General features: G+C 44.1%; 1 protein-coding gene across 1 annotated transcript in view; it reads right to left on the minus strand.

Annotated features, from left to right (window-relative positions):
- Positions 1–9,900: 9,900 nt before the first annotated feature.
- The window catches only part of SRD5A2 (steroid 5 alpha-reductase 2), a 49,133-nt gene continuing 46,858 nt past the window's right edge, over positions 9,901–12,175 (minus strand). Inside the window, exons 4-5 of the mRNA XM_084832358.1 lie at positions 11,663–11,813; positions 9,901–10,175 (exon numbers count right to left, since the gene is read on the minus strand). Coding sequence (XP_084688484.1) covers positions 10,109–10,175; positions 11,663–11,813 — 218 coding nt within the window. The 3' untranslated portion in view covers positions 9,901–10,108. The remainder of the gene's footprint in view (positions 10,176–11,662; positions 11,814–12,175) is intronic.

The following is a 12,175-nucleotide window of genomic DNA, read 5'->3' on the forward strand; positions in this document are numbered from 1 at the left end:
GGAGAGCTCAAGATCTCTTTTCCAAGAGGCATTTTACTTCTTCACGGTGTGCATAATTAATGTGTAGAATTTATTACCACAAGTTGTGGTCATAGAAAATAAGGAGTAAGCAAATTTATGGAAGAAAGATGAGATATATCAATTAATATTCACTGTGTAATCAGTTAATTAAATTTATATCTTACCTTTTCTCCAAGGAGGTCAAGGCAGCATTTACGTGACAAGTGTAAGCTCTTTCCCCAGAAATTTCTTCCCGTGCTTCATGTCCTGCTAGTTGGCTTCCCATAAGCCCTATTCAGGCATTCTGAAAAGTACTTACTTCAACATGCAAGTGGGGATGGGACTGCGCCCAGGAGCTCTGCCCCTGACATGGCTCACATGTACCATCTAGCCCCTCCTCCAGGTGTCTGTGGATACAACAGGGTTCCCACTTGCCTGGAGTCCTTCCGGTGTACAGCTGTACTCTCAAAGGTTCCCCTCCCTGCTGTTATAGAGAAGCTTCAAAAGTGATGGCTCTTTGTTCACATATATGATTTGCTATGGATTTATTGGACATTATCCTAATGTCCATTTACAGGGATGGGTAATACATGGGGCATATGCAGCCCTTGGAGGCCACCTGTACAGCCCGCTGTGGGTACCCTAGCCCTCACAATTCCTCCCTGTGCTGCTGCTGCCGCCACCACACCAGCAGAATCAGTTCTGCAGGGAAACAAGGTGCACACCTCAATTCTGCTGGGAAGGAGGGTGCACAAAGAGGGTGCCCACATGCTTTCTTTCCTAGCTCTGTCGGTGGAATGGGGGTGGGGAGGCTTTAACCTTGCCCCGCTCTGAGCAACCTGGATCAAGATTGCTGGTAGGAGAGTGAGGTAAAAACCACTCTCTCCTTATTTATTGATTTAAAATATTTCTTGGCCACCGTTCAGGGCAGAAGCCCTCCCAAGGTGGCTTACAACAATAAAATACAGTTCAAATATTAAAACTGTTAAAAACATAAAAACAATAAAAACAACAATAAAAGCCAACCACTAAAACCAACAATAAAACCGACAATGATGTTAACAGCAGCAACAGCAACAGTCATATCAACAGAAGGCTGAGGTAAAATAATATGTTTTCAGGGGCTTCTTAAAAGTCTGCAATGATGGAGCATGGCGGACCTCTGATGGCAGCTTGTTCCAAAGCTGTGAGGCCACTAAAGAGAAGTCCCTCTCATGTGTGTTCACTCACCTGACTGCTCTCACTGGTGGGCAAATGAGAAGGGCCTCTCTTTCTGATCTTGAAGTGCAGGCAGGCTGATATGGGTATAGGCGGTCCTTCAAGTAACTTGGTCCTTTAAGGCTTTAAACAGAGAGCTTCGGCTATTGGGTGGTATAGAAATGAAATAAATAAATGAAATAAATAAATAAATAAATAAACCAGCACTTTGAATTGAGCTCGGAAACGCACCGGTAGCCAGTGCAGCTGGCGCAGTATAGGTGTTATATGATCGAATCGCCCCCACCAATACTCTTGCGGCCGCATTCTGCACAAGCTGGAGTTTCTGAACCATCATCAAAGGCAGCCCCACTTATAGCACATTACGGTAGTCCAGCCTGGATGTGACTAGTGTGTGGATAACTGAGGCAAGGTCCGTCCTCTCCAGATAGGGCCACAGTTGGCTTACCTGCCTAAGCTGGTAAAAAGCATTCCTGGACACTGCAGCCACCTGGGCTTCTCCAGTTAGCTCAGAGACCAGGAGGACTCCTAAACTGCACACTTGGTCTTTCAGGGGGAGTGCAACCCCATCTAAGACCAGTTGTAAACCTCCATCTGAAGTAGTTGGTTTCCCAGCCCACAGTACCTACGTCTTGTCTGGATTAAGTTTCAGCTTGTTCACCCTCATCCATCCCAAAACAGCCTCCAGACACTGGTTCAAGAGTTCCACAGCCTCCTGGGATGGGCAGATGGAAACGAGAGGTAGAGCTGAGTATCATCCACATACTGATGACATTTCAGCCCAAACCTCCCAATGACTTCCCCCAGTGGTTTCATGTAGATGTTAAAAAGCATGGGGGATAAGATAGAACCTTGTGGCACCCCATAGGCTAATGGCCATGGGGTGGAACAGAAGTCCCCCAGCACCACCTTCTGAGACCGCTCCTCCAGAAGGGACCAGAACCACTTTAAAACTGTGCCTCCCAAGCCCAATCCAGATAAGCAATCCAGAAGGATACCATGGTTGATGGTATTAAAAGCTACTGAGAGGTCCAGAAGAACCAACAGGGTAGCACTCCCCCATCCATTCCTTGGCGTAAGTCATCAACCAGGGTGACCAAGCCTGTTTCCATCCCATAACCAGGCCTGAAACCTGATTGGAAGGGATCTAAATAATCTGTTTCATTTCCAGATATACATAACTATAGCTGTCCCTTGTTCTATTTCGTTTCCTCCCAATTCTGTCCATTTCTGCCCTCATGGTCACCCTTTCACTAGCGCCTGAGTTTCTCTGGCCATACAGCCTTGCAATCGCCTGCTCTACCATTTCCTAAGTGCCACCTTCACCTCCTTATTTGGCAAATACTAGTTTTGCCAGTCGTTGTCTTCTCTATCCATTCGTTAGGTCTGTTTGAATCAGGATACCGTCTCATGTGATAGGGCATGGGACTCATGTTACTTGTTATATGTGTACGCACATTAGTTGTGTGTGCATGTGAATGAGGATGTGCAGCAACTTAGCAGACATTCGCGCTGTATGTGCAAGTGTCTAGGGAGGAGCTCTGTGATGCATGTGACTCAGAGCTGCTTGGCATGGCCCCATCCCCACTTCTGGGTTGAAGAAGTACTTTTCAGAATACTACTGGTATCTGGTTGGCCACTGTGGGAAACAGGATGTTGGACTAGATAGGGCCTTTGGTCTGATCCAGCAGGGCCCTTCTTGTGTTCTTAAATACAAATGCTTTAATTTTAGTCCTGTGCTGTACATTTTTTTCTTGCCATATTAGAGGCCATGTAGTGTAGCAGATAGGGTGTTAATGGGTTTGGACTTTGAAGATATTGGAGTCTAAACTCTATTTTGTCCTGTGGGCCAGCCTCTCTAAGTGATCTACCTGACAAAATTGTTCTGAGGACAGAATGACCCAGTTCACACAATGAAATAGCCCACTGTTTGTTAATGATTAGTTGTTCGGGAGTGCACAGGAGCAACTGAGTGTGTTGGCTCCTGCCTGCTTCCAGTGTGCTAAACAACCCAGGGACACCCTGTCTCTGGATTGTTCTCCATGACGTGCAAACCCCAAACTCTGGGTTATTGAGGGAGAAAGAATCCAGAGTTATAATCCATTATTTGTTCTTGGGTTATAACTCTGGGTTGTTTCTCCCTCACCAACCTGGAGTTCCAGGTTTGAACATCATGGAAAACAACCAAGGGATGGGTTGTTTAGCACACCAGAATAGATTGAGCGGTTGTTTAATTATGCAAACTTGATGAATGTGAATAAATCTGTGTGCGTCGCCTTGAGCTCTGTAGAAGAAGAGTGGGTTACAAATGTAATCTGAAATGTAATCAGTATATCAGATTTTGAAATTTATTATATATGAAGACTCTTTTATTCCAGCAGGATTTTGTTGTATGTAGCAGATAATATTTTTATGTTTTTGTTTTAATTGCTGACACTGTCTCCCTGTGTTGGTTGATTTACATTTTTATGATATTGTAACTTTTATTTTTTTAAGTCACCCTGAGTGGTACTTTTGCATAAGAAGGTTGGGATATAAATGTTTTGTTAAAATCAAATATATATTGGTTGACATTTTATTAGTATTTATCATCTGTATAGTGCTTCACACATGCATAGACTTTGATCCAGTCTTGCTCCTATTGGTGTGGTTGGGGTGAGGCAAACATTTCTGGATGTCCCTGCAGTCCCTTGTGCCCCCTGCATATCTGACCCCCTGGAACAGTGGTGGAGGATGGGCAAGAGTGAAAATATTTGTCTCCCTCCTTCCACCAACAGGAACCTCCACTGGATCAAAAGCCTTCCAATGAACAGAAGGATCCTTTCTGTTCATGGAAGGCTATGTTAGAATCCAACCCATTATCATGTAATTTTTACAACTAAGGTAGGTATTATTCCCATATTGTAGCGTGGGTGGGGGGGTAGGTTCATGGGGCTGAGGCTTAAAGGCAGTGGTTTACCTAAGGACACTTGGTGAGTTCATGGCAGAGACGAGGTTCAAACTCTCTTCTGTATTCCTGTATTCTGGCTCACTCTCTTAGGGCACAATCCTATTTGGTCCACCCTGGGTACTTGTGAGCCTCCAAGGCATTTTAGCTAGATGAGTGTTTTTGCCCATCTGGTGGAGTCTTCAGGGAGGGGAAGGGATGGAGGCTGGGGAAGGCTGGTAATAGCTCATAGCCCCACTTCCCCTGTCCTCTCCCCTGCCCGCCAACCGGCATGCTGCCATTCCCTTCTCTACAAGTTAATAGAGGCAGCCGACATAGTTCTCTCTGTGTCACCTACGAGGGGGTGGAGGCAGAGAGTTCGGACTCCTGGGTCTGAGATCTCCGGCCTTGGATCCAGGAATCTGAAATATCCCATGTCCAACAGACATTGGCTAGGGGCCATAGAATTGCTCTGTTAGCTGCTCTACTACACAAGTTGAGTCTTGCTATATTACAACCTGAGCCAGTGTGGTGCAGTGGTTAGAGTATTGGACTAGGACCTAGGAGACCGGGGGTTTGTGTATGTGTGTGCGCTTGCATGGTTGATTTTCTGTGAACTGGCTCCAATTTGGGGTTGTTGGCAACATGATGTCATGGCCATCCTGCAGCCACCCTGTAGTTTTTCATGGAAAACCCAAATTTCCTGAGACTACTTTAAGTCCAATTCTTTTCCTTAAGTTGGGTTCTCTGAAGTATAGTTGTTGTGTGCCCCAACCCTGCATTTATCTCGGGTATGTGCTAGCCCTTGCACAATGACCCCGGTCAAGGGGTGTTTCCTGTCAGCTGTAAGGAAGGACGGGAGAGGCCTCTCGCATTGGTTGATCTGCTCCTGCCAGTCTGATGACATTCACTCCAATCCCCCCACCCCACCCGGAAGGACGTTCTTGAGAATGGACTTAGGATGGTGCAGTGCACTCGTTTGTGGAGCCCTGCGCAGACCAAAGCCGCCACCTTGATAAATCTAGGTAACCCACCATTGGCTTCTCCTTCCATTGTCATGGAGACACCCCCAGGTTTCAAGTCTCCACTTAGCCATGAAGCTCACCAGGAGATAATGTGTCAGCCATTCTTTCTTATTCTAACTGACCTCACAGGGTTGATGTGTGGATAAAATGGTGGGTGAGGAGAACCCTGTGTACTACCCCAAGCTCCTTGGTAGAAGGCTGGGATATAAATGTTAAAACAACTAAGTAAAATAAACATACAAAAACTTGTAGCAAATCTTTAAAAGTGCTTTTTAGATTCTATTTGTACCTCCTGCACTGATGGAGCAAGGAGTGGGAAGAGGAATCTAGAAGTTCTGTGTACCTCATAAAACAGAGCAGGAATGATTATTATAGAATCATAGAATCATAGGGTTGGAAGGGGCCTACAAGGCCATCGAGTCCAACCCCTGCTCATTGCAGGAAGCCTGATTCCCAGGCAGTTTCCCATCCAAGTGCTAACCTGGGCTGACCCTGCTTAGCTTCCGAGATCAGATGAGATCAAGCGCATCTTGCATCAATATATCTCCAAACTTCGTGCAGATTGGCAGGGCAATCACAAATCACTCTGAACTCTTTTTTGATTTTACAGCTCAGTTTCCCATTGGAGTAGCAACAATGCATGTCTAACTCAACAAGTTAGTGACTGTGCAGAAATGCAAGTCTAGGGGGATATTTTTGGCTGTCATTGCCTAACCGTTTCAAGCTCCTTCCATCTCTTCTCATTCTGCCACACTTGTGAAGACAGCTTAGCTGTGCCTGATAGTTCAGCTAATTTGTTTGTTGAGTCACATACTTGACTTGTGAGGTGTGATTTCACTGATGCAGGAGGATTATTTGCATGACTGATGCCTCTCCTATATTCAAAATATATTACTACTGCACCCAATGCCATTTATCCTACAAATTAAAATGCAAATATAATTTCCTGTTCAGGTGGATCCCTTCATATGGAATATCTAAGCTGGGGCATCTACAAAAAATACAAGAATGGCGGCCATTCATGTGAGATTCTTGCAGCATTAATTACCACCAAGCAGTGGGACCTTTATTTGTGAACACATCCTGGGCCAGATGTTGCTTCCTCCATGGGGCCGTATTAATCAGTCTGCTCTGTGTGAAGACGTTTCAGTGTCTGAAGCAACCTAGAATGTTATGGTCAGAAGATATCTTGGCAAATTCTCAACTCAATGTTTTTCTTCAAAAGCAATACTTCTCCTAAGTGTTTATCCATCATTAGGGCATGGTCTGAAGGCTCATAATGCAGTAATCTTTCTGAAGCTAAGCAGGTCTGGCTCTGGTCAGTGCCTGGATGGAACCCTACATATGCTAACTTGAGTTCTGTGGAAGAAAGGCCATATAAACCCCAGGAATGAAGATAAAAATGGCAAGGCCGATGTCAATTGTACAATAAGTACTTGGTCTGACAATGAGACACTGAACTTCATAGGACATAGCTCAGTGGTAGAGAACATACTTTGCATGCAAAAGGATCCCTAATTTAATCTCTGGCACCTCCAGGTAGGGCTGTGAAAAATCCCAGTCTGAAACCCTGCAGAACTGTTGAGAGCAGACAGTACTGGACTAGATGGGCCAATGGTCTGACTTGGGATATGGCTGCACCATAGTGTAGGTAAGGAACAGATCCAAGCATGGTCTGAAGGCACATGAGATAGCCACCTAGCTAAAGCTAAGCAGGTCTGGGTCTGGTCAGTGCTTAAAGGGGAGACCACCTGGGAACCACTTATAGCCAGCTTGAGTTCCACAATGGAAGAAAGGTGGTATATAAATGTAATAAATAATTAAATCCATCTCCCTAATTAGAAGAGATCAACACAGATGGATGAAAGGAGGCTGTGTAAAATAACACTATACATTTTGGCCCGCTAAATATCATAGTACTTCCAGCACCAATGCTGCACTTTCAAGAACAGGAATTATGAAGGCTACCACTGCCTCACACACTCCTGGTAGCATGTGTTCATCCCTCCCTCCCACAATCTCCAAAGGTACCCACTTCACTCCAAACAACGTCATGTTTTCTCAAGTAAAAATAATAATGCTATTCACTAACATATAGTTGTTAGTGAATAGCATTATTAACATATATTTCCCCTTCATGGATCACTGCCTTGTTGTGGCGAAGGAGCTTGCGTAACTCAGTGAAGCCATAAGCTATGCCATGCAGGGCCATCCAAGACGGACAGGTCATAGCAGAGAGTTCTGACAAAATGTGGTCCACTGGAGAAGGAAATGGCAACCCACTCCAGTATTCTTGCCAAGAAAACCCCATGGAACATATCACAAGGCTAAACGTTATATGACGCTGGAAGATGAGCCCCTCAGGTCGGAAGGTGTCCAATATACTACTGGGGAAGAGCAGAGGGAATTTCCAAGTAGCACCAGAAAGAGTGAAGCGGCTGGGCCAAAGCCGAAAGGACACTCAGCTGTGGATGTGTCTGGTGGTGAAAAGAAAATCCGATGCTGTAAAGAACAATATTGTTTGGGAACCTGGAATGTAAGATCAATGAATCAAGGTAAGCTGGAGGTGGTCAAACATGAGATGGCAAGATTGAACATCAACGTCTTGGGAATCAGTGAAATAAAATGGACAAGCATGGGCGAATTTAATTCAGGTGACCATTATATCTACTACTGTGGGCAAGAATCGCTTAGAAGAAATGGAGTAGCACTCATGGTCAACAAAAGGGTGGGAAAAGCAGTACTGGGGTACAATCTCAAAAACGATAGAATGATCTCAGTACAAATCCAAGGCAAACCATTCAACATCACAGTAATTCAAGTCTATGCCCCAACCACTGAGGCCGAAGAAGCTGAGGTTGATCGGTTCTATGAAGACCTACAACACCTTCTAGAACTAACACCAAAAAAAGATGTCCTTTTCATCATAAGGGATTGGAATGCCAAAGTAGGAAGTAAAGAAATAACCGGGATAACAGGCAGGCATGGCCTTGGTGTACAAAATGAAGCAGGACAAAGGCTAATCGAGTTTTGCCAAGAGAACACACTGATCATAGCAAACACTCTTTTCCAACAGCACAAGAGGCGACTCTACACATGGACATCACCAGATGGTCAATATCGAAATCAGATTGATTATGTACTTTGCTATGTACTTCAAGAGGATCTTGAATAGGTGATGAATAAACTCACAGAACGTATAATCTAAGATGCTATGACAGTGCTCTATTAGAACAGGCTGTCTGCATCAGCCTTTTAGTACAACTAAATTCTAAGTCTGCAATAAGTTCAGTCACTGATTCATTATTTATTTGATTTCATATTAAGTTCATGAAACACGTTTTACAAGGAAGTGACATGTCCAGTTAAATTACTTGTGTGGCTTTGGAACACTACAGCCCACTCTTTATCATAATTATTTCCAACAACAATCCAGCTGAAGAAAATATACATGAAAAAGCATTCCTGTCATCAAGAGGTCTTGGAACCAAGCATCATTTTTTTTCATGGAACGGTCTCTTGGTCTTTATGGGGAAGAACACAGGAACAGAATAGAAGGGTTGACGCTAAAAAGAATAAGATTTTTTCCCCCCAACAGAAGATTCCTAAATAGGATGACTCCTGCAGTGCCAAGTACAGCCCGGGAGTAACGAAAACACAGGCAGTAATAAATGTTCAGTCATTCCTCGGAAACAAAAAGTAGCACTGCGGACAGGCAGTCTTTGAAATGCTGGCAGGAAGAGACCAACTGCTGAATAACTGGCTGATGGGCAGCTATTCTTCACACCTGGAAGGGCCAAATTAGGGGTGTCTTATGATTCTTCCTTCCAGTGCTGCTGTCCTTATTTTTCTACTGAAAAGCAGCTATGTGAAAATCAGGACTGGGCAAGTGGGGGTGCGGGGTAGGGAGAGCTACTTAACTCCTCCCTGCTATTTATCTGTTGAAAATCCTGTCCCCTGTTATGATCTTGAGCCGAGGCCAGGGCTCTGACAGAAAGGAGGCAGAGCCAGTTGGTTCAGGTGAACTAGTGGCACATGTCCCAGGAGTGTGGTATCCAGGCCCCGACACTGAGCCTGGGCCAGGGTTCCACACCTCCGAATCGGAGACTGTTAGTCAGGAACTCCTCGAGCCAAGGACTCTTGAAGAAGCACTCTCAGCACTGCCCCCCCTTTACAGCAGAGGCCTTACATTCCTCAGCGTCCCCTTGCTAGCAGAAGTAATGCACAACATGTGAAGTGACTGAGAGGTGACATAGTGGTTGGGTCCAGGGCAGAGGACTACCCCCTTTAAGCCTCTTCAGTCTTCCACTAGCAGGTGGAACCTGTGAGGAGAATATAAGGCCTCAGTTGATCTTGTTAGGAGTAAGTTGCCAACTTGAAGCTATCTGAGCTCCTGTGATTCCAGCCAAACTGCTGAGGCTGGGTCTGCTCCCTCCTCCGGTGCATCCTAGTGCCCCATGGTTTCCTCTTTGCTATCAGGATAGGATAACTCAAAAGCTGCTTTCTCACCCACAGGAGAAAAGATGCAATGATACCATGTCCTTTTCCTGCAGGGAGAAAAGCAATTTGTGGCAAGGCAATTTTGAGCAGAAAAATGGTGCGGGGAAAAGGATTAAGTACCTCCCCACTCCACTGGTGCTGTGTTCAAGACTGTAGCGTCCAATGCCTGCTTTTTCTGTTTAAACAAAATTTGGAAGAAAAGTCGCATAACTGCCTGCTACTTATATTCTGGCCCTAAGACACTACCATTTTTAGTATGTGGATAATTACTTCTATCCAGCAACAACTCTCAATGCATGGCAATATTATACTATGTCAGATTCTTCCTTTTTTGAAAATCATATTAGCATTTTACACTTAATAATAATAAAACTCATCTTTAGACAATAAAAAGACAAACAACACACAGCACCCCCAAAAAGGTCCGGATAATTGCTCTTTAGAATATAAAAGGAATCAAGGCTTTTCTTGATCTTGGGTAGCTGGTGAACTTCCTAAGATAGTACCTGCAAGAAAAGGGACACGACATGAAAATACAAATAGATAAAAGTGACATTATAGAATCGTCCTGCACAGATTGCTTTAAGAAAGTAGCATTTAATTTCTCACATCACCTCTATTATACTGCTCTTGAAAGATATCTAAAATGGGTCATTAAATAAAAAGAGTGGAAACTTCCAGTTGATTTTCAGGTTTAAGCGACTGATAGTATCAACACTACGATATCACAACGAGCTATGGGTAAGGATGTTTAGCTATAGTTTAGTGGGATGTTTGACCTGCTGGTTGGCAAAATCAGAAATAATGATTTGAACTGAAGTAGGTTTGCAAACTATGGTTTGTTCCAGTTAGGGTTTGGCTAAGTTAAATATCTTTAATGTAAAATGTAATGTAAATGTATTAACTATCCTTACAAGCTATCCTGCTCCAGAAGCTACTACACCACAGAGATAGGAGTGCATTTATGAACTTAGGAAGATGAGTGCTAAGACGACAAAGAAAACAAGGTATCTGAGCACAAGGTCTTAAATAATAAAGTGTTTTAAGGCACAATCCTATGGGGATAGGCGGCTGCCTCCGAACTCGGAGGTGACTGCCTATCCAATGCAGGGCAGGAGAAGCACAGAGGGGATCATTCCCTCCATGCTTCTCCTGCCCTGCAGTTGTGGCTAGACAGATGATTTTGGCTGTCTAGCTGCGGGAAGGAGGAGCAGGGGAGGAGGCTGCCGGATGACACAGGATGTATTGTACTGGCATTTCTGCCTTCTCTGCCCTGGAATGTCCCCCAGAACGCCCTGTTTTGGCCTCTCTGCTCTCCTCTTCCAAGTGTGGAGTATGGCGATGTTCCACACTGCCTGCAAGGCAGCGCGGAACTGGGGGAGAGGTCAGTTCTCTGAGAACCAACCTCGGAGCGCAGGCTCTGAGGTCAGCTCCCGGAAACCCACATATCCTAAGGCCATCTAGCTGCTGACTAGCAGCCATAGAACTGCTCTTTTACAAAACAAATAAAAGAAAATACCACAATAAGATTTTTTTAAAAACAGATAAATTTAGAAAAGAGATGTGGCTGCAGGTGAGCGCTTAATCCTTTTCTTGAAACAAACATGCATTTGTTAACCCAGAGGGTTGCCTATATGGGTGTGATCTGGAGCACAGAAACAGTAGATGGGATAAAGATTAAAGCACACATACCCTGACTGCTTCTCTAAAAATTTCTCTCCTTATTTAATGAAAAATTTCTCTCCTTATTTAATGAAAAATTTTCATTAAAAAAAAAAAAGCCATGGAGGTTCAGTTATATATGCTTGCATGTAGTGTAATATCAAAATTCTGTCTTTGAGGTCTGATACATGATGGTTCATTCATTCTTACATGTTCATCTCTTGCTGCTACCGTCAAACAATGAATGGCGAACCAGCCCTAAGCAATTGTGTTTTCCTAGAATATTGCTGAATGCTACATAAATAGTAAAAAATAACAACAGATTGAATACCTGTGGTGGTGGTAAGCACGTGGCCCAATGCAGCAGAGTGTAAAAAGTGCAAAGGAAAAGGCTGGGAGGGACCAGGTTGCTATAGCATAGCCAAACCATTCCAGTATCTCACCAAAGAAATTTGCTCCCGATACATATGCAAACAGACCTCCTGCACAAAAAAGAGAACATGTGAAGATGTTTCAGCAGTGAAAGTTGATTCTCTTTTCCTACATTCCCGCTATGCTGCAGTTTGATGTGCTGATTCTCCTCCCCTGGACACTAAGCCAAATCAAAGCGAAGGCTGCAATCCTGCGTATGCCTGGCCTGCTCCAGACTTCTTCTTTTTTTAACAGTATATTGTAGGCAAAACTGTATACCGATTTTGGTTCACAATAATAAAATCAGATTTATAGGCTGATTGTATTGCCCTCTAGGTGAGGGCCCCAGAATACCAGTTGCTGTCTCTGGCAGGTAGCTAGCAATGGTAGAATTGTTTTCTCCTTGTTTACTCTTTATTTATTCAGATTTGTA

The sequence above is a fragment of the Heloderma suspectum genome, chromosome 1 (genome assembly GCF_057233095.1).
Source record: "Heloderma suspectum isolate Gila_16-S chromosome 1, 16-S_ref, whole genome shotgun sequence".
Taxonomy (NCBI): Eukaryota; Metazoa; Chordata; class Lepidosauria; order Squamata; family Helodermatidae; genus Heloderma; species Heloderma suspectum.